This window comes from Rhineura floridana, chromosome 1, assembly GCF_030035675.1.
Source record: "Rhineura floridana isolate rRhiFlo1 chromosome 1, rRhiFlo1.hap2, whole genome shotgun sequence".
Taxonomy (NCBI): domain Eukaryota; kingdom Metazoa; phylum Chordata; class Lepidosauria; order Squamata; family Rhineuridae; genus Rhineura; species Rhineura floridana.
In genome coordinates, this window is record NC_084480.1 from 20,817,135 (window position 1) to 20,844,709 (window position 27,575).

General features: G+C 39.2%; 1 protein-coding gene across 3 annotated transcripts in view; it reads left to right on the top strand.

Annotated features, from left to right (window-relative positions):
* Positions 1-27,575, top strand: part of WDR7 (WD repeat domain 7) — a 323,076-nt gene that overhangs the window by 80,480 nt on the left and 215,021 nt on the right. For 2 of the 3 annotated variants that reach the window (XM_061615103.1, XM_061615091.1), the window contains 5 exons: positions 4,344-5,110; positions 5,894-5,982; positions 11,531-11,620; positions 15,019-15,137; positions 17,576-17,699. In XM_061615103.1, coding sequence (XP_061471087.1) covers positions 4,344-5,110; positions 5,894-5,982; positions 11,531-11,620; positions 15,019-15,137; positions 17,576-17,699 — 1,189 coding nt within the window. The remainder of the gene's footprint in view (positions 1-4,343; positions 5,111-5,893; positions 5,983-11,530; positions 11,621-15,018; positions 15,138-17,575; positions 17,700-27,575) is intronic. The other variant, XM_061615098.1, reaches the window with a different exon arrangement.

Sequence of the window (27,575 nt, forward strand, 5' to 3'; positions counted from 1 at the left end):
AGACCAGTGTATGAACAGACCCTATCTTCATAACCTGTGTTGTGTCTTCCTAGCACACCCTCTGTCTGGAGCAGGTAGAGACATGTTTTTCTTATTCACACCACGGTATAGCAATGCTGTTATAGTGACTTTGACCTATTCCCCCCTGCCGCCCTTGTTGTCAGTGCCCAGGCAACCACCCTGTGGATACTTTATATCTTTTAAAGAACACAGCTATAGGCTGATCCCTTATAACTTGTTCCTGTTTCTCTCTCTTGGGTAAATCCTGCTGCCACCCTAAAACAGGCATGTTTTTAAACCAAACAGATTTATTCAACAGAAGTTATAAATGTAAACACTACTTAAAACTCAAGTTCTCAAAGCATGTGGTTACATATTAATGTTGCTAAGTTCTCTATAAATCACACTCACTAAGTTTTCCTCCAATAATGTAAGTAAATCCTGCCTCTGTGTCCTCTATTAACCTCCCTTCCAAAGTCATAGAATCATAGAATAGTAAAGTTGGAAGGGGCCTACAAGGCCATCGAGTCCAACCCCTTGCTCAATGCAGGAATCCAAATCAAAGCATTCCCGGCAGATGGCTGTCCAGCTGCCTCTTGAATGCATCCAGTGTCGGAGAGCCCACTACCTCGCTAGGTAATTGATTCCATTGCCGTATGGCTCTAACAATTAGGAAGTTTCTCCTGATGTCCAGTCGAAATCTGGCTTCCTGCAACTTGAGCCCATTATTGGGAGTCAACCCTCTCCTCCCAAGATCTAGCCTTATCTAACTCTCAGTTGTCACACACAGATTAAAAACCACCACCCCCGTTATCCCACCCAGTTAACACACAGCATTCACATACCTTACAGCTCACTTCCCCTCCCTTCACCCCCAACTTACCATATTTACCCTAATACAAAGGGTACCCTATGCAAGCAAATTATCACATATAACATTGAAACATCACATATTGCCTTATTCAGAAGCTGTTAATCAGTGTTTCCTAATTCCTAGATTGAAGTGGCATTGGCGGTTGGAGGCATGGTGATAATAGTGGTTATACTACTACTTGCGTGGCCATTTCCAAAGAGTAGCACTTCGTGTGAGCTGCACTGGTTGCCTGTATGCTGCTGGACCCAGTTCAGGGTGTTAATGTTAACCTATAAAGCCCTAAACAACCTGGGACCCAAATACTTGTAGCTCTTCTCTTTATATTTGGACTCTAATATCAGTATTATCTGATATGGATCAGATGGAATTACCAATCATGTGGAAGAACAACAAATGGAAGTGTATAAAATTATGAGTGGGGTGGATAGAGAGACGTTTTTCTCCTTCATAATGGTAGAGCCAGTGAAGCTGAATGTTGGAAAGTTCAAGACAAAGAAAAGTGCTTCTTCACACATCACATATGGGATTTGCTATTACAGAATGGGGCACCAACTTGGATGGTTTTAAAAGGTACAAAGGCAAATTCATGGAGGATACTAGCCATGGTGGCTATGTTCTGCATCCATCGTTGGAGGCAGTATGCCTCTGAATACCAGTTGCTGTGAACTGGAAGTGGGGAGAGTGCTGTTGCACTTAGCGACTGCTTGTGGACTTTCCATAGGCATCTGGTTGGTCACTGTGAGAACCAGTGTGTGTGTGTTATGTGCCTTCAAGTTGATTACATCTTATGGCCACCCTATGAATCCGCAACCTCCAATAGCATCTGTTGTAAACCACCCTGTTCAGATCTTGTAAGTTCAGGTCTGTGCCGTCCTTTATGGAATCAATCCATCTCTTGTTTGGTCTTCCTCATTTTCTACTCCCTTCTGTTTTTCCCACCAGTGCAGGGATGCAATTTGGTCTGGTCCAGAATGGCTGCTATGGCATTTTAAAACTTTGTTAATTCTATATGATTTAATTTCTCTTAAACAAAAAATGGTTGTGTATATTGTTTATGTTGCTTGTAAAAAAATTTATTGAAATAAAACAGATGTGGTTAAACGTGCAATGTCTTGTACAAGCTCTTAGATTTGTGAGGCCTGGAAGGAATAGCTGTACAACTGATAAACATCCTCAATCCCTTGTCTCTGCAGTGATTTCCCAGAAGTCCCTTCACTGTAGAAGTCAAAGGAGAAATTGAAAAGAGAGTTGTCAGTTGCACCTCTATAGAATTGAGCTTCCAAGATGGGCAGTTTAGCTGCTGCTGTTTGAAATTTCTGGCAGGTTCTGTTGAAATCTTGCTTGAGTTCAGAGAATTACCTGCAAAAGCTACAAACGTAAGTGGTGAAACTGACACGCTCTCACCACCACTGTCACAAGAGAGGCTTCTTGGTTATAGGGGTTTCCTTTTGTCTTTTGTAGGAGTTGTCATTTGTTTGTTTCACCATTACAGTGAAGGGCCTTCTCCAGATTCCTGCAGAGGTGTGTGCATGGGTGTGAGAGGGGGACCTGTCACTTTAACAGCTGCACTTTTCAGCCTTTTGCATGAGGACTAGATATTGTGCAATTAGTGCTGAACTGTCCAGGACAGCTGGCTGCATGCATGAACAGTTAAGCATGTGGGGAGGGGAAACCCCCGCTGTTTGGGGAGTGGTGAGAGGAACACACACATGCAGAGAAATTGTTTGGAAACACTGCTGATGTGGCAGCTGTCCAGGCAACGACTAGCTGAGGTCAGAAACAGAAAAAATGGATAGAATGGCGAAAAGAAGCTCTAGAAAGCATCCTGAAGCTTTGAGAAAATTCTAGGAGCTGATTTTGAAATAGATACTTCAACAACTGCTGCCTCCCTACTGAAGCTTTAAATACTGTCAACTTCTGCACGTTCCCATCCTGGCTTGATTTTTAAATATAGCTTCTGGGCTAAAATCTATTATTTGCCCATGGGGCAGGGGTGACAGAGGGCAGGAACAGAGAATTTCCAAGGCTGCCGTTATAATCTTTCCAGGTACCTTATAACATTTCTATACAAGGGATACTAAAATTTGTCAAAGGAAATATAGCTAGAATAATCTGATGAAGCATCAGGATCTTCTTTCGTCCTGTCATTGGAGATCAACTTGATTTTCAAACAATTTTAGCGGTTTTCCATCTAGAACATGTGTGGTGATGGAAACAGAAAATGAAATTCACCTCCCCGATTTACCCTCCCCCATGGGATTGATTTTTAAATCATTCTGATTTGGCACAAGTTGAATGCCGCTTGCACTCTACTAATGTTTGCTTTTGTCATCCACACTTCCTTGGCATACCAAGGAAGGATACACAAGCTGGGCAGCAAGATAGGGCTTTGAAGACATGTTGTCTTTTGTCTGTTTCACCATTACAGTGAAGTGCCTTCACCAGATTCCCTGCAGAGGTGTGTGCATGGGTGTGAGAGGGGGACCTGTACTTTAACAGCTGCACTTTTCAGCACATTATTCTAAGGTATGAACTGGGCATCAAAGGAACAACTCTTGAAAACTTAAGAACAGAACCCCTAGAGATTTACACATTCTATTCATTGTCATACATAAGTCTTTTGGGGTATTTAAGTGGTATGTTCTTTGTGCATGCTAAATCATTATTTACTTACCTTGGAGTATCACTTGTAATTTTTTTTTAAACACAATTAAAAAATAACTGAATTGGGCAACTGTCCTGAGACCCTGCATTCCAAAGCGGTGAAGAAGAAATCTTGTTAAGGTTGCAATCAGATACACACTTACTTGGAACTAATTCCCATTGAGCTCAGTGGGAAATACTTCAGAGAAGACATATATAGGAATGTGCTGTAAGTCTTCGTCAGACTTCCAGTTGGTACATTTATGGCTGTGTGAGATATAATGCTTTCAGTATTTTCATTGTGTGAGTGGGATCCTGTGAAGGAAAGTACAACAACATGTGGGAAGTAAATGTCTATATCTGAAAAAAGATGGGGAACTGTCAGTCTTTTTCTTTTTCTTACCCATATGTATTTCTCTTGGATGGATTAATTTATTCCTTCCCATAGGATTCTTGATATATACAGGCACCCTTTGTAGGAGCGCTACTATCACATAAAAACATTAATGTAGTAGATACCCTAATAGATGCTTGCTGGTTCCTAATGTTTAAAAAGACATGGAAAAATGTAACTAACTGCTCAACATATTTTTTTTAAATACATAATGTGTTGAACCTTTTTGCAATCTTATCGGAGTGTTTAGCATTTAATATACTTTTAATCTTAAATAATGATATAGTAATCTTATATCATTCACATTTCATGTTGTTTGTTTTTCATATGTTACGACGTTTCTTCTGTCCAAGATGCCCATGTTATATTATGCACAAACTCTAAAGAGAACCGTATAAGCCAAAGAAATAAGTATACCATGTTTTTTTGCAGGGAAATTTGCCTAAATACTCTCACAACTCTCTGATGGTTCAAGCCCTGAAGACTAACATAACAGACCCAGATGTCCATGTACTCTTCTTTGATGTGGAAGCTCTGATTATTCAGCTACTAACCGAAGAAGCCTCCAGGCCTAACACAGCCCTTATTTCCCCAGAGAATTTGCAGAAAGCATCTGGCAGCTCTGTCAAAGGGGGTTCCTTCCTGGCTGGCAAACGAGCAGCGGTCCTGTTCCAGCAGGTCAAAGAAACAATCAAAGAGAACATAAAAGAACATCTTCTTGATGAGGACGATGATGATGAGGAATCCAGGCAGAGAAAAGAAGATAGTGATCCTGAGTATCGGTCCAGCAAATCTAAGCCATTAACTCTCTTAGAATATAACCTAACCATGGACACAGCGAAGCTGTTTATGTCATGCCTTCATGCGTGGGGCTTGAACAGTGTTCTAGATGAGGTTTGCAGTGAACGCTTGGGGATGTTAAGACCTCACTGCTCTGTCTCTTTTGGCTTGCTCTCAAGAGGGGGTCACATGTCTCTGATGCTTCCTGGATACAACCAGCCTTTAGGCAAGATGCCGTATAGTGACATGGAGGTAGGAAAGTCTGTATCTCTCACTGAGGGACATGTCAGGGGAACATATGGCATATCACGCGCAGTAACTACTCAGCACCTTCTCTCTATTATCTCTTTGGCAAACACCTTGATGAGTATGACAAATGCAACATTTATTGGAGATCATATGAAGAAGGGGCCAACCAGGTACCTTTTTTTAAAAAAAAATTCATTTACTTCTTTCATCTGCTTGCGCACTCACTCGCTCTCTCTTCCCACACAAACCTTAGTAATATATAGTTGTGCATTCTTTATTGTTAGATCATAGTTTTGTTGGATTTTCCCCCCCAGATAAACACACAGCCTGATTTGTTTTTCCACTTTTCCTTATACACTTTAATGTTTTTCCAACTTAAAAGTAAAGTTCTTGGTGTATATATTACTGGAGACCCATTTTGGTGGTGTTTGAATCAAATGATGAAAATGTTTTATTACATTTCAAATAGGTGAAAGTTATGTTGGTGAGAAGATAGTTCATAAAATAAGGTTTGATTTATTATCACTGTTCAGACTCAGTGCAAGTTACAACACTTGACAACTATTTTTACCTGTCTGGTGTTAAAGATAAAATGTCATGATAAAATGGAAGCTTGCAAGAAATCTGTGTAAGAATTGAGGTAAGCCTTTCCTCTGTCTTGAGAACCAAACCCACAGAGAATACTAAGCCAGTCACTGAAAGGGAAGAAATGGAACTGTTTAACTTCCAGAAAGTAAAGAGTGTGAAGGATATTTAGAATCTTGATTAAAGAGAGACTGTGAAGACAGTGATGATGAATTGGGTAAAAAAGGTCTTGAGGTCGTGGATGTTTAACAGGAGATGCAACCCATTCTTGAAATGTTCTCGTAGACACCATGCCCAAATATTAACTTATAAAGTGTGTGATGTTTCCTGATCTTACATGCTCAATTCTCAAATTATTTTATTTGTAGGCCACCTAGACCAGGGACTCCTGAGCTTGCTAAAGTGAAAACTCCTGCTCCAGTTGCCAGTCCAACAGCCCAGGGGCTTATTAAACAAGGTAACATCAAGGCCCTTGAGAAAATTGAGATATCACTTGGATTGTGGAATTGTCTTATATCTTCTTTTCCTTTTTGTCTTTGAAAAAAAAAGGAACATTTTAACACCAAATTTGAATTTACACAATTAAAGCTTTAAAATAATATTGCAAAACTGAGATGACTGTGATGAAATTATGCTGAAATGTCTGATAATTACAAAATATTGTTTTATGAATCTGAAGGCTTCAATGTGCACAGTTTTTGAGTCCATTGCAGCAACATATGTATTTATTTATTAGATTTATATCCCGCCCTTCTTCCCAGTAGGAGCGTAGGGCAGCATTTTTCAATTAGTCTGTGCTGACTTCTGAACACAGCACCAGCGGTTGATGTGGTCGTCATGTATATCCCACCATGCTTTAAACTCACCATAGACTGTCTTTCAACACCAAATGGTGGCAATGCATTTTGAAGCAGCTGCAGTTAGGTGTCAGACTCTTACTCAGATTAAGTTTGTCATGTGGTGGGATTGGTGTGTGACAGTTGAACTCCTGGAAGTTCCTCTGGAAGTCGGCAGAGGCTGTTGTGAAACCTGCAATTGCTTTGGGCCTTTTGCTCACATTTTTGCAGTCTGTTCCTGAATTAATTATTGACATAATTACAATTCATGCTAATTCCAACAGTTGTTCTGGCAGGTGGGGGGGGAAAGTCCCTAGATTCACTCTGAAAAGGTATTGTTAGATTTCTCTCTTTCAATCTTGGTATAACTAATCTTGTATGTCTCTGAGGTGGACTGATTATACACAGCAAAATACTCCATAGTAACCTATGAATGACCCAAAGGAGTCCACAAAAGGGCATGTTTGGAACATCTGAGCTCTTGAGTGTGACAACAAACTCTGTTCTAATTATTTTCTTTCTGGAAAAGGAAATATATACCCATTGACATGTGGGCAAAAAAAGTCCATCAGTTTTTTATAACACCCTTGTTATTCTCTCTTTGTTCCACACATAATACAACCCTTGTTCATAGTGCAATATAAATAAGTTGTCTTGACTGGACCCCATGTTGAGCTGTATCTCTCTTTCATTAGAGGCCTTCTATAGTCCTGAAACTCAGTCCAAACAGGTGTCACAGCAGAACTTAGGCTGCAACTAACCTCGAACATATAAAATCGATTCTGGCCCGCTTGCATTGGATTCCTGTATGTTTCTGAGCTCGATTCAAAGTGCTGGTTTTAACCTATAAAGCCTTACAGAGCTTGGGACCACAATACCTGATAGAACACCCCTCCTGTCACAAACCCACCCGTACACTACGCTCAACATCCAAGGCCCTCTTCCGGGTGCCTACTCCAAGGGAAGCTGGGAGTCTGGCAAGAAGGGAGAGGGCCTTCTCAGTGGTGGCCCCCAAATTATGGAATGATGTTGATGATGAGGTGCGCCTGGCGCCAACACTGTTATCTTTTTGGCGCCAGGTCAAGACTTTCCTCTTCTCCCAGGCATTTTAGCATTTGTTTTTAAATTGTTTTTTTTTTAAAAAAAGTGTTTTTGAATTTTTATATTTGTATATTTGTTTTTAATATTTTTAATTGTTGTAAACCGCCCAGAGAGCTTCCGCTATGGGGCGGTATACAAATGTAATTTAATAATAATAATAATAATAAAGTTTTTCCCAACAAAAACTACTCTAAGTCTAGAGGAGCTATTACATCCGGTCCTGTGAATTTTGAGATGTTATCAAATAGACATGGCTGTTAAAAGCTGCTGAGTTTGTCACAGCAGCTGAGACACTTTTAAAGGTTGCACAATACATTGTAAATGAAAGAGGCATTGTTGTGTGTATGCAATTAGTGCTTCCAGTGCACATGTTAGAAGTGTAGAGAAGAAATGTAATGTCCAAACCACCAATTCTGCTGCTTTGTGTACACAGGAAATGCATATTCTCTGGTTACTGGTTTTAATTTGAACCAGGGTTGAACCCTTAAACCTCTTCAGTGCGCCCAAATATGTATATATGTGTGTGTGCGTGCACACACACACACACACACACACACACACACACACATACTGTCCTATCACCTCTTGTCAGTTTGCCCAGAGGCAATTGATGTTCTTGCCTACTCAGTGGATCATTACATTTACTAGAATCTGCTGGTCACTTACATGTAGATAATAAATTAAGAAGACCTTCTCATGCTTCATATGCATGTCCTATCAGCATTGTGCCTAAGACAGTGGGATCTCCTGCCTAGTATTTGATTGTCTTACCATAACCACTATATTTAAAACACAGTAAATCATGCACATTTCCATATGCTAAACTTTGGTGTAGATAAACCCCTCCCCAAATGGTTATGAAATTATTTGGAAGAGAAGCAAAGTAGAAATTGAATGTGTGTCCCCACAGAAGTCATAGAATCATAGAATAGTAGAGTCGAAGGGGCCTATAAGGCCATCAAGTCCAATCCCCTGCTCAATGCAGGAATCCAAGTCTGTAGAGTTGCAAGAGGAATCTTCAGTGAATTTTCTTAAGTGTTTTTATTCCTTTTTGAAAATTAGTGGGGAGATGCATTTCATTAACTGAAAATAGTTTTGCCTCCTTGAAAGTCACCTTTAGGAGCTGAGCTCTGAAGTGAATGTTTTCCATCATTATTATACAACCACGAGAGTGGCTGTATGCTATAGCCAGCATGGATTTTTCACATTCCGCAATGTTAAATTGAAAGTGGACATCAGGAGTGTCTCAGTTTGTACAAGATAAAACAGTGGGAAGTGAAATATATTCTAGCAAAATTCTAGGTGTGCTCTATGTTTTTAATTGACCATGACCACCTTTCCTTAAATGAAATAGTTTAAACATAGCAGGGTAAAAACATGCATCCTCTTTTTTTCAACATACAGATCCATTGCTTAAGTAGCAACATATTGGAATCAGTCTGATTTTACATCGAACTGCAGTTTCAGATTCAACTGTTAATGCACCCAAAATAGAAATAGAACATAACCTCCCATTTGAAACACAAAAAGCTGTCTTCACCATCATATGACACTGACCAACAAAAAGGCTTTGAAATTAATAAAAATAAATTTGGCACAGATTTCTAGGATGAATAATGAGAGAAATAAAATTTTCTAGATTAGATTCTCTGTAGAAACATTAGTAAGAAGCAAAGTAAGAAGTACACCAACAAACATACACAAATATAATTCTCCATGTTTGGAGACAGCAGGTGTTGCCACCACTCACCATATGCTCAGAGGCACATGTTACCAAATTCTTTCAAGCTACACAGGAAGTGGATTGGAGTGTGAAAGACCAACCCAAATGGTCTTTGCATTTTGACAAATTTGTAGGGCAGTCCAATATCTCAGAGAGGAGTTCAGGTCTCCTGCTCCCCTGGTGCATTCGCTATAGCTGCCCAATTTCCCTGCTTTTTAAAGTTTGATAAAAATATCTGTGGGCTATAGGTACATTCTTAAACCACAAGGTTTTTGCCTATTAGTGAATATTGTCTTTCTTTTAATGGACAATGAAGTGATATTAAAGCAAATATTTCAGTATCTCACTGCATTTGATGCTATGATGAAAATCAACTTTTTTCCCACTGCATAGTTTGCAAACCATTATGGATGATATCCATTGGCATTTGCCAGCCAACAGAAATGACTTTTTTTTAGCATGGTGGAACTTTTCCTTCCTTTCTTCCACCCACAGATTTGGGGGAGGATGCAGGGAACAGAGAAGAAGGGGAAGTTCCTTCAGGGAGCAGAAGTCCACTAATGGGTTGTTGGATGTCACCCTGTTTCTTTTTTAAATGACCTCAGTGTGGTGTTATCTTAACAAAGGTGCACTAAGGGAGCTTTCAAAAGTACCATCTGTATCAGACAACTATTAATGTGGAACCTCTGACTCATAACTATATTATCATATTCATTGTTCATATTAACAAATCTACAAAATTAATTTATAGCTGTCTGCCCTGATAACAGTGAAATGTTTGTCATAAAAAATAAGAGCCAGAATTTTTTTAATTTATGAAATCTTGATTGTTAAATTTTTCTCCGCCTCTCTTGTAAGTATCACAGTGTAGACCAATTTCAGGTTTTTTCATCAGCCCTCTGTTGCTTGACATGATCCCTGTGACATGTTGTATATTTCTGCTGAGTTTAACCTTGTTACTTGTAGTGCAATTAACATGAATTGAAGAGAGGCTGAGCATGATCAGTTCATGCAGCATTTCTTTTCAGATTGCTAGCGCATCCAGTGTTACTGGCCTGCCAAGCCAGCTGTTGTTACTTTTGGTAACACTGATTGATATAAACAATGGTAGCCAGAGAGACTATTCTCTTCCCCCACCGTCATCACAAAAGAGTGAAGCTTAAATATTGAGCAGTAAACTTCAACAACTGGAGTCCAAGTGCATATTTTTTTTGGAAAGCTTGTGCATTTATCAAGAGTTTTTTACCAATTCTGGCTGCCTAATTTTTTTTTTGCATGGAATACATACTAGCTGGTTTACAGCTTTGCGCGTGCCACCATGATGCATTCGTGTGGAAATCATAGAAGTAGTAATTTTGATGCAGATGCCTTAGAGTGACAAAAGAAGTTCACTGCATGAAAACCAAACATACAATTCAGGAAACAATGCTTAATCTGTTCTGGAGCCTGAGCCTATTGTTGTTCTGCAATGGAATAAAAGAGAGGGATTAATTTGAAGATGCTTGTGCATGACATATGGTAATTCTTTGCGAGAAGGAAGTGTCAGCGAGTGACCTCTTAACATTGACCTCTGGTTGTAGAATGGTGTGTGCCATAAGGTCTGCCTGCCCTTTCATATGGTAATTTGATTCATGAAGCATTAGTGAAACTATAAAGTTTATGGCTGCCTTTGGACTGCCTTCACGTTAAAAAATAAGAGCCCCACCACAATTCACAAAATGGCCCTCATAAAACTGCAGAAATTTTTAATTTGGCAAAAAACTATTTTGAGCAATTAACTTTTTAGCTTCCTCACTAAAACTAGTTGAGAATGCACAATCAATCTTAACACAGTACTAAAGAGATTAGTTTTCAAGGTGTTTTATTTGGCCTGGCCTTAAAATAATTTTCAAAGGTCAAAACATTCATGTTAGGCTTGACTAACAGTAAAGCTTTATTCAAGAAGAAGCTGGTGGTTATGATGTGGATGGTTATTTATACTGACGTTCATTGCATTTATTATTACATGTGATTATTAAACCACAATATGTGTTAGTCATTGTGCCTGTGACCAGGGTTGCCCGGCCTGCCGTATACCTTCCATTCTTTAAAATGGGATTGATACAGTGGGTTTTTTTTATTAACATTTCTGGGAACAGTACCAGTAACCAAAGTATCATTCTGTAGTCTATGATTGACTTGTTTTTCTGTCGTTGACATGCTTCTTGGAGAGTTCTTGAACAGTAATTCCTAATACAATCCCAGCGAGTTCTGGTTTCCCCCCACCCCCCATTCTTTAGTAATACTAACCATTTTCTGAAACGTCTGTCTTCATTTTCCTCTTTATTTCTTGTTTCCTGCTCAAGTTGCTCCTGCTGTTTCTGCTAGCACTGAAGCTGATCACTCTGGCTCTGACTCTGCTCCTCCTTTACATACCTGTTTCTTAGTAAATGAAGGTATTCTTGCCTCAGTTTCTATCTACTTGGCCTTTTTTTTTCTTTTTTCTTTTAACTAACTTGCTCTTGTTGTTACATATGCCTCTCTTAATCTACGGATTCATTCACTTTGCAATTTGAAGACAAGCTTCACTTAGCAACCTTTATTTGCAACTAATGATTAGTTTTAATTCATTTTCTCTGCCTTTGGGGGAGATCATGCCGTCTTTAAGTGATGATTGTACATCACTTAAACAACCAGCTTATCTGACTGGAAAAAAGAAATTTATATTTAATGCATTAAGACCTTTGCATTCAATTTGTCAAGCCTCTTTCACCTTGGGGGTAGGCGGGGTACAAGGAGAAAACAATTGCATCTTTTAAATTTCCTGGCAATTACAAAATAAGGGTGTGAGCAATTGAATTGCAGCTGAAGGGATGTTATGAGTGGCTCAGAGGAAACTGAATAATTTTTCCAATGATAAAAATTAGTTTGCTTATGAATACAGGGTGTATTTTTTTTGTGTGACAATACATAACGATTCTGTTAATGTTCTTTCACCTGTAAAGGGAAAGGCAAAATCTGGAAACTTCTAAATGCTTTTTCTAATATAGGCTTATGATATGCAGATATGGATTGTAGCCTAGGCTGATTCTAAGTGGAGATGTGTCATTTTAAATGATTTGTAGGTCCCGCTGCTTGTAGGCATTTTCATAAATTTTACTGCATATGATTTATGGACTAGCTTTCAATTATTTTTGTACATTGTTCTCATTCAGTGTGTTAATGTATTCAGTTTGCCTTTTACATGAGAAACAGAATCTTTTCAGCAGATAACATCAATGCATCTGATGGCTTGTCATGCTAAGAGAGAATTGCTTCATTTAGCTCTTAGTAGATACAAGCCTCCTTCTAAGTGGTGATTGGAGGAATTCATTAGAAACTAGCAACAATCCAGATTACCTCTGAAGTGATTCAAGGATAGATGCTGTGTGCCTTGTTGTAGAGCTGCAATTAAAATTGTGCTGCATATTCCCCCTTTTTTCAATTTTTGGGTAAAAAACATGCAGTTTTTCTTGGTGGGAATTTCTCCTGAAAAATCCCTAAATTATTTTCATAGACATTCTTTTCCTGGGTGCTGCTGTTTCCTTATTGGATAAGTGTTCCTATCCTATCAGGGATCACAAAGTGAATGGTATGACATCACAGTACTATTACACTAATCAGACTTGATGACATCAGTGAGGGTAATTGAGAATAGCAGCAAATAAAGGCAATTTAGATGAGCAAGCAACTGTTTTATTTTATAATAATAATAATAATTTTTGCAAAGAGGTAAAATAAATGAAAAGGGGAAGGGACATTTTTTGATACAACAGAAATAGAATTGTTTGATTTCCATTCTACCTATTAGAGCCTGTTCAGTAAGATGCTATCCTAGGTGTACTTTTTTTTTTTTACAAAAACATGTGAGAAATTAATTTCTGTAGCTGTGAACATCAAAAGCAGCATTTAAATCATGCCTTTTTCTTTTTGGTGGTGGTGGTGTGGTTGTGTTATTTAAAACTTTAAAAGCGTTTTGTTTGTGTTCATTCTTTTCTGTTTTTGGTGGCTGACTGTCCATGTTTGGCTTTATGTGTTGGCTGCAGTCCTGCACATAACTTGCTTATGTGCAAGTTTAGTTTATAACAAGGATAAAAAAAAAAATCCATGGAGCATGTTCACCAAGATGTTGCTGATACCCAAGAGTTTTGTGTTGTTGTTATTGTTATTAATGGCTGCAGTCCTAAAAAGAGATGTTTCCTAAAGGGAGAAATGATACTGGTGCTTAGGAATTTGAAATATTTTTCAGTCCTGTTGCTATGGCATTGTGTATGGAGAATAATCTATCATATGCTTGAACCACCAGTACTGTATGTAGCTTAGCAATTTTTCACTATCCTGCGTCCATGCACCCCTTGGGGAACAGGTATAAAACACTGAGCAAGTTGCAACTTTCCCTAATACCAAAGCAGGGATGGGGTTAGAGCCTATGCGTCCATGTTAGTCATTTTTAGATGCTACTTTACTCCCATTCCTTTCCTCTCTTTCTTTCCTGTTGTGCATGGCAACACGTCAGCGCTTTCCCCCCTACCTCACAGGAGACATCACTTCCTGCCAACAAATTCTGGAAGAGAGGGTCTGTGCACATGTAGGCTCAGCGCAGGATTATGGCCATTGCTGTCATGTATTGTCTTTGTCATCAAGTTGTGATAAATTTGTAGCATGAAAAAAGGAATGCATTGATTGGAATAAGCCTATTTATGTGGAAGAGGAAGGCGCTTGTTAAAACATGAGTCTTTTATCCAGTCTGATGAAATATGTCATGTCTTGGTTGATTTTAAAAATGGTATCTCCTGTCTGTCTGTCTGTCCCCCCCCGCACGCACACACTCTTTAGATCAATCAATAATTGGATACTATGTGTTTGATTCAAAGAACAGTGAGAAGGAAAATGGCTGCTGCTGATGTTTCACAAACACTTGAACAAGACATTGGCCAAGAGTTTATGCAGCACTATAAAGGGTGCATTTTGCGGATGTTGTCATGCTTCCATCTGTGCAAAAGCCTGTTGTGAGCTCTTTGTAAGCAGGAGAACATCCGTGAATTTAGTTTACTTTTTCTCACTCGTTGTTAGAATGTGAAGTGTAGAGTTGCCCCCTGTGCACTGAAGACACTTTCAGCATGTGGAAGAGTACCTTTGGGTCCAATTCTTTGTAGTATTGGTATATAGGGTTAAACTTCAATGTGATTTTGGATCAGGACTACCATGGGGAGGTCAGAAGGAAGGGAAAAATGTATTCTTCTGATGGCTCTTTGCACACAGCCATTTTCTCTATTGCCCTCAGCTTTCTTTTTATCTCAGTAAAGGAGGTCCTTAGTTAGGTTAGAAAGATGGCAAGTGCATAGCTATAGACGAATAATTATTAGGAGAGTGGTGTTTCTTGACTTAGGTTGCAATCCTATGTCCACTTACCTGGAAATACGTCCCCCTGAAGTCAGTAGGACTTATTTCTGAGTGGACTTTTGTCGGATTGCACTATGTTAATGTCCCAGTGTAAGTTTGCTACAATTAGGACTAGCTTATCTACCTGGAAATTGCACTTTCTGAAGGATTTGCAATACAAAGCCAATTAATTTTGCTTGCCTTAATCAGGAAGAGAGATTAGTGTGCATATACTTACAATATGCTATCTTTAAGTTACTCATTCAGTATAACTGTAGTCCTATAGCGCAAGATATTATATATTCTGAAAAGTACTCATTGTGTACAAGCAGGCCCTGGTAACGTTTGACTGACAAACATTGTTTTGGATGCTAATAAATCTAAATGGTATTTGTGGTAGCAGCTTTCATATATTTTGCTTGTATCTTAACAGGATGGAGTCAACTTGCTGCTATGCACTGTGTTATGCTTCCTGACCTGTTAGGCTTGGATAAATTTAGGCCACCTCTTCTTGAAATGTTGGCTCGCAGATGGCAAGATCGATGTTTGGAGGTACTGTTTTTTATTGAAGGCGGCAGTGGGGGTGAGTGGGGGGAATTAATCTGTTGGCCAACATAGTGATATCATTTTTATGTTTGATATATTGCTCCAAGATAAGTATTATAATTCTGGTTTAAAGGTTGGATTTATATATAGCTATATGCAATTCAGTTTGCAGGTCAATTTTGTAAAATGGAGAGTTAACATCCTCACATTACAACAGTATATTGTAGTTAAATGGGAAGCTAGATCCCAGAGAACACGATTAATACAAAGTGCATGATGAATCTTGCCGACCACTGGATGTCATTGTTGTTCCACTAGAGCATGTCGGACCACTTCTGAATACCAAAATCTTCCACTTCCATAAACTACAGACCATTTTCAACATATTTGGATTAAGCTGCATACAGTTTGTTTACTCTTCATGCGTCAGCAGTTCAATAACTGCTGCAAATTTATTTTTAATCCTTTCCAATACTATACTTATTTTTAAAAAGAGAGAGGGAAGAGCACGCTTAGAGAACAGAACCTTTTAAGTCATATTCCAAGAAACTCTTTCATTCCTGTATGCATGGTTCTTTGAAATGAAATGTAGGTGCTGCCTCTAAATAATATTAGTTTGCACTCAGCAACTTTCTGATCTGTCATTTACATGTTTTGTGGCTAATGACTGCGGACAGAAATTACAATGATGTCATTGATGTTTGTAATGAGTATTCAACTATATTCAGATTTCGGAAGAGTCTTTCATTCCAGTAAAGAGAAGGGCATTCAGCTAAGAGGTTTTGCAAGTCAGTTTCTAGAGAAAGGTTGCTGAGTTGTTTGAATGTAACTCCACTAGTCGACAAATGGGGTTCGCATCTACTATTTTTGATAAATGACTATCTGGCCTTGACATCACATCTATGCTGTTGTGGCCAAAAAAAGAAAAAGAAATGTTGATTGTGCAGCTTTAAAAGAAATATATGAAGGGCAGACCTGTGACATTTACAGTAGTGTTTTGAGCTGGCTCCTAAGCTTAATTGAAAACCTGCTGCTAGGATTGTGTAGTAATGGTGGAATGCATGTACACATGGTAAACAAAACCTCACTCTGTACCTAAATCTTTGCTTTCAGTTTCTAGCCTCCCTTATTGCAAAGGCTTAGGGAAGAGAAGGTGTGTGTGTGTGCATGCTCTTTAACACGGCTAGTGAACTCCTTGCCAGATGAGTGGTTAAAAACCACATGCAACTTAGGAGAGTCATAAACAAAATTCCATCCTTGAAATGTATTAAGCCAGTATCATTAATTCTAGAAAACAGTTCTGTTGTTCCAGCCAGTGGCACATTCTTAGTTACTCCTGACATCTTGTTACACTACAACTAAGACCCAGTTCATGTGGTGGCACAGTGGTGAGGGAGACATTTTCCACAGGTGACTTTCATTGATGTTCTAGTAAAGCAGGTGTAGGAAACCTGAGGTTCTCCAGATGTTGCTGAACTGCAGTTCACATTGTCCCTGACCAGTGTCCATGTTGGCTGGGACTGATAGGAGTTGAAGTCCAACATCTGGAGGGCCACAGGCACCCCTGTAGTAGAGTTTGAATCCTGCTAGAATACTATGGATCCCAAACAAATTTTTGTATGACCAGTGTTTGTCTGAGAATACTGCAATTTATTGGCTTTGCCCATTTGGTTATTCCAACTAAATGTCAGATCAGGATGAAAAGAAGTCACAGGGTAGTGGCTCCTCTGCATAAGCTTGGCCTTCTTGGTCACTGAACTGACTGGAAACAAAAATCCTCTAGCATATTCCTAGAGATATTTGGGACCATACAAGTGAACTGCATGGATCTGCGAAAATCATTTTTCAAAGTGCTATTTTTCTTGCCAGCTGTAGCTTTACTTTGATAAGATGTCATTTGTGTCCAATGTATTATTTTTGCACATTTGCAAATATTACCTCTAGGAGCATATTCTCTATATTATCTGACCTGAGCTTTGAGCTTGGCAAGGGGGAGGAGGAGGGGGAGTGCTTTGTGTCCTGCCATTGGCTATTGCATGGTAGGAGGTGACATGGCATCAGGCCTTCACTGTGATGGCACTCCAGCTGTGAAATTCTCTCACCTTGGAGGTACAGAACACCCCAACTTGGATGAGATTCTGGTGTTAGGTTAGAACGTATCTATTCTCCATGCATCTGAAGACTGAAAACTGGGCTGTTGAAGGACTTAGGATGTAGTAAAATTCTGCTGTTATCTGGGATGGCTTCATAAATGATTGATAATTTTCATTGTTTAATTATTGTTTCCTCATGTAATGTGTTACAGTATTTTGGAAGTTGTTATGTGATTCTTCTGTAATGAAGGGTGCCCTAAAAGTTCTGTTAAAATAGATAGCTAGATTTTGTATGTAAGCATGTGTATGTGTTATATATATATCAAACATATGTTCTGCTTGGATTTGTAGGTGCGAGAAGCTGCACAGGCCTTGCTGTTAGCAGAACTGAGAAGAATTGAACAGGCAGGCAGGAAGGAAACAATTGACATGTGGGCTCCTTATTTGCCACAATATATGGACAGTGTTATCTCACGTAAGTATTTTCTTTTGAATCCAAGTTTGCTTAAAAAGTATAGCTTTAAGAAACAAACATTTCAAGTAAGTGTGGAAACTGGGTAGCTTGGGTGAAAAAATAATAATTTCTAATTATCTATAATTCTGTGAGTCATGGCACTGCAAAGTAAATAACATGACCATCTTGCTTTGTGCAGACATTATACATGTGTTACCCACAGCTTCCTTAAATATATTTTTCAAATTCAAGACCACCTTTTATTTGTCTTTTTAAAATTCCATGATAATGTAAGGAAATAATAGTACTGAATTCACCTCATTTGAGTGCTCTGAATGGACCCAATAAAACCAATATACATGTTGCAAAATATATTTCAAAACTTACTTAGTAATGGAAGAACTACAGATTACAGGTAAGCAAACTGGTTCTTTTAAGAATGCAAGAAGTGCCTGCTGGATCAGGCCAATGGCCCATCTAGTCAAGCATCCTGTCTTCACAGTGTCCAACCAGATGCTTATTGAAAGCCCAAAAGCAGGACCTGAGTGCAAAGACCACTCTCTGCTCCTGCGACTACTGGCAACTGGTTTTCAGAAGCATACTGCATATGGTGGCCCAGCACAGCCATCATGGCTAGTAGTATTAATAGCCTTACCCTCCATGAATTTGTCTAATCCTCTTTTAAAGCCATCCAAGTTGGTGGCCATCACTGCCTCTTGTGAGAGCAAATTCCATAGTTTAACTATGCATTGTGTGAAGAAGTACTTTCTTTTGTAGTCCTGAATCTTCTAACATTCAGCTTCAATGGATGTCCCTGAGTTCTAATGTTATGAGAAAGAGAGAAAAGCTTTTCTCTGTTCACTTTCTCCATGCCATGCATAAAACACTTCTATCATGTTACCTCTGACTTGCCTTTTCTCTAAATTAAAAAGCCCCAAATGCTGCAACCTTTCCCCAAAGGGGAGTTTCTCCATCCCCTTGATCATTGTGATGGCCCTTTTCCAGCTCTACAATATCATTTTTAAGGTGAGATGACCAGAACTGTACACAGTATTCCATATGCGGCCGCACCATAGATTTATATAATGGCATTATGATATCAGCAGGGTTTTTTTCAGTACCTTTCCTAATGATCCCTAGCATTGAATTAGCCTTTTTCATAGCTGCTGCCCACTGAGTCGACATCTTCTTTGAGCTATCCACTACAGCCTCAAGATCTTGTTTCCGGTCAGTCACCACCAGTTCAGACCCCATGAGCATATATGTGAAATTAAGATTTTTGCTCCAATATGCATAACTACACTTGTTCACGTTGAATTGCATTTGCCATTTTACTGCCCATTTTACTACTCAGTTTAGAGAGATCCATTTTAACATCCCTTATTGCCTTCATGCATTTCTTTTGCCAGAGTTCATGTTTGTTTTTATTCTCATTTGGACAAGATTGTCATTTTTTGAAGGAAGCCTTCTTGCCTCTATTAGGAGATTCTCTGACTCTGTTCATTAACTACACCGGCATCTTTGTGGCCCTAGTGGTATCTTTCCTGATCTGCTGTGTACACTCCGGCTGAGCTTCTAATATTGTGTTTTTAAACAATTCTCAAGCATTTTGGATTGATTTGACCCTCTGGACTTTGCCTTTCAACTTCCTTTTTACCAATACCCTCGTTTTGGGGAAGTTTCCACTTTTGAAGTCAAATGTGACCATGTTGGATTTTCTTGGGAATTGGCCATTCATATGTATATTTAATTTAATATTACTATGGTCACTGCTCCCAATCAGTTCAACAACACTTGCATCTTGCACCAGGTCCTGAGCATCGCTTAAGATTAAGTCCAGCATGTGGTTGGTTGGAGGATCGTTTAAAAGCTGTCCTTTCCTTCCTCCAGAAAAAACCCAGTTCTGTCCTCCCGCTATTAAGAACTGAAATGACCACAGATCTTGCTGTGTGTAATTTAGTTACTGGCTCTGATCCGACAACTAAATGTATGTAGAAAGGGATTTCTGTATGTAGATCATTTTTGGTGCAGCTGCAAGGGGCTGCTGACAGAGTAATCCTTTGCATCCTGTAGCCTGCCTTGCATGGACCATTGTAATTTGTTCTTACGCAGCTCCCTACCTCAGTTCCATTTTTGGGCTGGGTCTTGGTATAGTTCCCCTTCTCAGTTATCAGTTGGTACTGGGTATGGGAAAGTTGAAAGTCTGGGCCAACATAAGTACTTTAATGACAACTATATGAATATGACAAGTAATTTGTTCTTGACTTAATTCAACATTTTAAATTAACATTGGCTATGTCCCATCCTAATCGACCATGAATCTGGCTACATTGGTTGGTGTATCAGAATGTATCACACCAGTCAAATTTCACACAAGTATAATGAAGACTATACTTCTATGCATCCGTTTCAACCCGTTAGATAATTTAGTTCATTTTATTGGTGAGTAGGAATTTGTTTGTTTCTAGTACAAAGACGTCTTTATGACAATGATAAACGTTTTCCCAGAGGAATTTAATTTCCTTTTGTCAAGAGTGTTTTGTCTGTTAAATACCAATTGATTTAATATATATATATATATATTTAATGATCTTGTTAAATCTAGATGAGATATATAATCTAGATTTACATGGAGTTACTCTGTGCTGTTTCCAAAAACAAATTTCAGTAAAAATCAAACTAAATCTTTTGGTCTTAAGTTTAATGAAACATTATTTGTATTAAATACTTACAATACTTACAGTATTGTATTGTACAAAATTGTACAATACAATTGGACAATACTTTGGCTGTGTTCACATATGACAATAAACTATGATATTGAGGTTATGCAATGGGAATGAGTGTGTACCTTGTCACACAGCACATAGTTAAACTATAGAATTTGTTCCCAAAAGATGTAGTGATGACTACCAACTTGGATGACTTTAAAAGAGAGTTGGACAAGTCATGGAAGAATAGGGCTATGTTCTACCGGTTGCTAGGATTCACAGGTGGGGAGAGTGCTGTTGCACTCGGCTCCTAGTTATGGGCTTCCCATTGGCATTTGGCTGGTCACTGTAAGAACAGGCTGCTGGACTAGGTGGGCCTTTGGCCTCATCCAGTGGGGCTCTTATGTTCTTAAGGTGACTTACTTGAAACAAGCCATAGTTAAGATTAACAACAGTTTATTGTGTTCAGATGAAATGACAAACTATAGTTAATATAAAATTGAAGCAAAAGCTTCTGAACGTCTCCTTGTGGCCACATCAGAGGAAGCGAGTGCAGTTGCGGGGAGACACAAGCCCAAAGCTGAGTTGTTCATTTCCATCATGACAAACTATGGTTCATTTTGATGTCCAAGCATAGCCATTATGGTAACGTGATAAGAGAAGCAATTTATATTCCAAAGAGGAGTTTATAGTTGCAGAAACGTGCACATTTGAATATATTTTTTTAAACTCACTTTTTCTGTGAAACAAGCAACATTCTAGATGGGGTCACTTAGAATCTTACTCCAAGGATAAGCTTTTGTAAGACAGTTTTATCAGGTGATCAGGAACTTCCCTTGCCTCAGTTAGAAATGAGCTTCAGTAAAATGATTTAAATTGGTATGTATGTGTGTAAAATGATTTGCTTTTACATTTGATGTGGTTCTCATCACACTGTTGGTGAACATATTCCCAGACCTTGATGCAGCACCCAGGGCACCAAGAAACAAGGTGAACTGTATTTCCCAAGGTTCCAGGTATTGCAGTTTGCAGTAGGACAAGGGTAGCCAGCATGACATCCTTCAGATGTTGAACTACAATTCCCATCAGCCCCAGCCAGCATGACTAATGGTTATGGATGATGGGAGTTGTAGTTTAACAACATCTGTACAACACTGTGTGTTGTAAGTTGCCCAGAGACCACTAGATATGAGGTGACTAGCAAATAATAATAATAATAATAATAATAATAATAGGCTACCCTGACCTAAGGCATGCTGTGGGTCCTGTGATGAGTAACAAAAACAGGTGATCAAGTACAGCTGTGGTAGAGATCACAAGAAAACAACAAGATGGGATTGTATTGCATGCATGAAAAACTCAAAACACTTGCATTATCGTCATCATCATCATCATCATCATCATCATCATCATATAAATGGCACTTTTATTTTTAGAGCAATTTTTATCCCATCTTTCTAGATCCTATTCACTATATTTTTTCTATTAAATAAACAATCATATAAGTCAAAAAACACAGGCAATACTAGCAAAAAGCATTCTTGTCCATCTTGAAATCATGTGCCATAGTATAGAATCCTCTGGAAACAGAGGAAACTTTGTTAATGATGGTTTACTAATTTGGATATTATTGTGCCAAACCATAGTTAGCACCAGTTACGGTTTACAACCCATTCCAAACTACCCATGATTTCTGTTGGGCTAGCTGCTTTAGCATGGTATCTCAATTGACAAGGGATGGTTTGCAGAGTTAAGCTTCCCTAAGCATGCTTTGATGTGACGTCTCAGTTATGGTTAAATATTTTTCATTGTAAGCGTGCCTTTTTTCTGATGTAAAGGCTTTTTCTCCATTACTCTTTATATATATAATTTAAATGCTGTATTTAATTGTATATAGTTAAGAGGGAACAACTGGAGGAGAACTAATTTGGGGTTGCAATTAAAACTCAGAATATTTGCCAAATTGAGCTATTTAAAAATGAATTCCAGTGTGTGTGTGTGTGTGTGTGTTTTCTTTCAATAAATAAATAAGTAAGCCATGGCGAGGCTTGCCTCCTAGGAAAGTTCATTAAAAAGAAAGAAAGAAAGAAAGAAAGAAAGTGAGCTGGGAGTGGGGTGGGGGGATGATGAGTTCATTGAAATAGTTGATAGCACCTAGTAGTAGTGAGTATTGTTGTAAAAAATGGCCTAATCTTTGTTGTGCTGAAGAGTATGGTATTGATTTGTGCCATTAGTCTCTTTCTGATTTCCTGAAGAACTGAGTTTTTTTATAATGCTAATGGAAATAAAGAGCTTTACAAAACATAGCACCTGAATATGGAAACACATCTCTGCAATAAAGCTAGGAAGCTTTTAAAATATCAATTTGCCAGAGTTTGGTTTGGGTCAGATTGTGTCCATGTCTAAGTATTTAGCACCTGTTTAGGTATTTATTTATGGTACATTATTTATTTTAAGAATATATAAACTGTGACAACAGAAGATTTATGTAAATTTAAAGTGGACAATGAGGACATTGAACTTGTCAAACATTATCAATACCTCGGTACAGCCATTAACCAAAATGGAGACAATAATCAAGAAATCAGAAGAAGGCTAGGACTGGGAGGGCAGCTATGAGAGAACTAGAAAAGGTCCTCCAATGCAAAGATCTATCACTGAACACCAAAGTCAGAATCATTCAGACCATGGTATTCCCAATCTCTATGTATGGATGTGAAAGTTGGACTGTGAAAAAAGCACATAAAAGAAACATCAACTCATTTGAAATGTGGTGTTGGAGGAGAGCTTTGCGGATACCATGAACTATCACTAGAAGCTAAAATGATGAAACTCAGGCTATCCTATTTGGGACACATCATGAGAAGACATGATTCACTAGAAAAAGACAATAATGCTGGGAAAAACGGAAGGGAGCAGAAAAAGAGGAAGGCCAAAGAAGAGATGGATTGATTCCATAAAGGAAGCCGCAGACCTGAACTTACAAGATCTGAACAGGGTGGTTCATGACAGATGCTCTTGGAGGTCACTGAATCATAGGGTCGCCATAAGTCATAGTTGACTTGAAGGCACATAACAACAACAAATAAACTGTACCTTCATTCACAACTGGATTTCCACATTACAAAACATAGATCAGTTAAACCGCCCTGGGCTCCTACTGGGAGAAAGGGAAGGATATAAATCCAATCAATCAATCAATCAACAAAAATAGAAAATTGCGCAGAATAAAACCAGTCAACCAACTAAAACTACAACAATTTAAACACAAAGTTCTCATGCCAATTCACACATTTTCTTTTTAAAAAAAGCAGGTTAAAGACAATGAAATAAGTAATACATAAATACTGCCTGCAAGTCGATCCTGACTTATGGCGACCCTATGAATAGGGTTTTCATGGTAAGCAGCGATCAGAGGGGGTTTACCATTGCCTCCCTCTGAGGCTAGTCCTCCCCAGCTGGCTAGCGCCTGCTCAGCTTGCCACAGCTGCACAAGCCAGCCCCTTCCTTGTCCATAACTGCCAGCTGGGGGGCAACTGGGCTCCTTGGGACTATGCAGCTTGCTCACAGGTGGCAGGGCACGTAACCCCTGAGCCACACACTGTGGGGGTGATCTTTAGCTGGCCCTTTATACCCAGGAGACACGAGTGGGGATTTGAACTCACAGACTCTGGACTCCCAGCCAGGCTCTCCTCCCCACTGTGCTATATATAGTGCAATATTAAAACAAATCCAAATTAAAATCAAGATAAGGCCATGAAGCAAAGAGTGGATGAGAAGAACAGTGTAGCTAAGAACAAGATTAAAAGGTTACAGCAAAATTTAAACAGCCTAGGAAAATAAAAGGGATATCTCTGGATGTGGAAAAGACTGCAAAAGTAGGTGTCAGATGAACCTTTCTAGGGGACAGCAGTCCATAATTTGGATGTCACCACTGAAGAGGGCCTTACATTTGAAGCTTCCCACTGTACCTCACGTGGTGGGGGCACCCAAAGACTAGTCTCCAATAAGGGTCTAAGGTATGTGCTTGTGAGAAGATGTAATCTTTGAGATACTACAGTCTCTACCTGTGGAGAGCTTTAAAGATCAAAGACAGCACTTCATATTGGGCCCATAATAGAATAGGTTTGTAACACACAGTCCCGATTAGCAATCACACAACCATATTCTGACCAATTAAACTTTCCTGTCCATCTTCGAAGGTAGTACTATGTAGTGTACACTGCCAAGCAGGAGATTATGAGGACACAGCTGTCTCTTTGCAGGTAGGATCATAGCTGATGCACCAGCCTCAGTTGGTAAAATGTGCTACTAGCCACCTGTTCCTCTAATCTTACAGGTGTTACAACTGGCACCTCCAAACTATGGACCTTGTCCTAATGTATAGATATAGACCCCCTTGTGCATGTGCTTTAATGCATAATGCAGTTTTTGTGCGCATAGATTATGGCATTCTTTTAGAAAGCATATTTGTGTACACAAAGAAGCACGCACAGGTGCATCTGTTGCTAATGTTCTGGCCTTTGTAGATGAAGAAATGCTTTTTGAGCACAAGAGCTGCATCTATAAGCAGGAAATGAAAAACATTTGAACTCTAGTAGATGATTATTTTAATAAATAATGCTAGGTACCATAAGGTGTAGTTACTTCTTAACTCAGCTGGTTAATAATAGAGACTTTAAAAATCTACCTCCTTCAAAAAGCCAACTTGTGCAGCTAGAATATGTTATGCAATTTGAGCAACTTTGCATAAGTTTCCTTAATTTACATTTTGCTTGCAAATACTGGTAGCAGTGCAGTTCCTCTCTCTCTTTTGGGGCATACATACATGAGCATCAGATTTTGATGAAGAAATACGGTTCTGATCCAGAGTTCCCCCTGTGGTGTTGCATGCATGTACTGAAAAGCCTTGTGAAGATCTTTGACATGCAAGTAGTCCTGCTGGAAGTAAAGAATAAGCTCTTCTGCCCTCCCTTCTGTGGTGATGGAAGCAATTTGTATATAAGTACTTTGTACTTGTGCACATTTTTTTCTGGATGCTGCTCTTATAATAATAATAATAATAAAATAATAAAATTTTATTTCTGAGCCGCCTATCTGGCCGGGTCAGTGGCCACTCTAGGCGACGTACATAATAGATAAAATACAACATATAAAATACAACATATAAACCAGGAACCTCAACTATAATTAAGCTAAAACCACCCACAGCTATAACAAGATAGGCCTAGCCCACCCCAGGAAGCTTGTATGCCCGCCTAAATAGCCAGGTTTTCAAGGCTTGGTGGAAACTTGGCAGGGAGGGGGCATGGCGGAGGTCATAGGGCAGGGAATTCCAGAGGGTGGGGGCCACAATCGAAAATGCCCTCTCTCTGGTCCGCACCAGCCTAGCTGTTCTAACTGGTGGGACCGAGAGAAGGTCTTGTGAGGCTGATCTTGTCAGGCGGCATAATTGGTGATGCTGGAGGCGCTCCTTCAGATAAACTGGGCCGAAACCGTATAGGGCTTTAAAGGTTAATACCAACACCTTGAATTGGGCCCGGTAAACAACTGGTACTCTCTCTTCCTCCTCCCCCCCCCACATTTATGCCTTGTCAATGGCTCCTTTTGCCTTATTTCGTACACAGGATGGATGTTGCTAAAGGGATAATTCAAGGTTTTACTGAATCAACACAAGATTAATAGGGCTTTTCTTTTGGTCTGTTGATGATTAAGGCAGGTGAGGAAGGGAAGGAATGATGACCTAGTGTAATAGTAGTTGATTGCCACTCTGACTTCCATTACTGTGTACTACTTTTGTAACAGTTTTTTCTTACTAGAACAGTTAAACTCGAAAGCTGCATTTTAATTGTGGTAAAGTGTTTCTGTCACATGATCAAACGAAGTGCATGCTTACACAGAAACACTGCACATGCACAGAGGACATTGCCTCTCTCCCTGCTGTGCTGATTGAAGTCTCAATTGGATTAAAGAGCCTTCCATCAGTGGAGGAACACAAATTGGATACTGCCCACCGTGCTTAAAACTACAAGTCCCTTAATTGTTAGAGATAACGGTACTGGCTATAAATCTACACACTCAGAACGAATTTAATCATTATTAAAATACACAATGTATCATGAATAACATTGTGTAACTGGTTTTTTATACAACCACATGAGTGGCTGTATGCTATAGCCAGCGTGGATTTTTCACATTCCGCAACGTTAAATTGAAAATACCCCCCTTCCCATTCTGATGCTTCCCATAAGTTCATTTCAAAACAAAACCTTACAAAACTTATAGTCCTGAATTCAGAAATGCTTGCTTATCAACCCTCTTAATTTTCATGGTGATACACGAAACAGTCAGAGAGAACAGAGAGTTCAAATTCTAAAAAGAGAGGAAAAAAACCCAGACCCCTTTTGGACTGTTTTCTGTCAGAGTTCTGATAATCTGTTGAAATTAATTAAAAATCAGCCATGTTCACAGAGTACCTCGAATCCTATTACTGATCTTGCCCCATACTCTGACCTTCATCTTCTGCAGTTTAAAAGTTAAAAAAATGCCTGGCTGATTTGTAATTAATTTAAGAAATTTTTGCTTGAACTCAATGATAATGTTAGGCATGCTCAGTAAGAACCAACTGTCAGTGTTCTAAAAGCCGGACTCACAGCTGCTGGGCTTGCCTAATCATCGGGGCCACACCCACACCAGACTTTGATTTCACTTGAGACAGTCATGGCTTCCCCCAAAGAATCCGGGGAAGTGTAGTTTGTGAAGGGTGCTGAGTTGTTGTTGTTACCACCTCTGAATACTGTTTACCATGAAAATCCTATTCATAGGGTCGCTATAATTTGGGGTCTACTTGAAGGCAGTCCATTTTCATTTTCAAACATGATTGCACAGAAATAAATCCCACTGAACTCAAAAAGTATGCAACTGGTCAAACTCACCCTTCTCCTTCCAGCTATCTCCCTCTTGCCCCTCCCCTCCCCCTCCAGTCCTCTCCTCCCCCCTCCTCCTCCCCATTGTCAGTTTCACCTATCCTAAGCATGATTGCAGGGGAGTAAATCCCACTGAACTCAATAAGCATGCAAGTGATCAATCCATTCTCAGCAAACCTGGACAGGATCCCATTTCTTACCTCCCAAATTAAAAAGCAGATAAATTCACTAATAGGCAAAAAACCTTGCAGTTTAAGAAC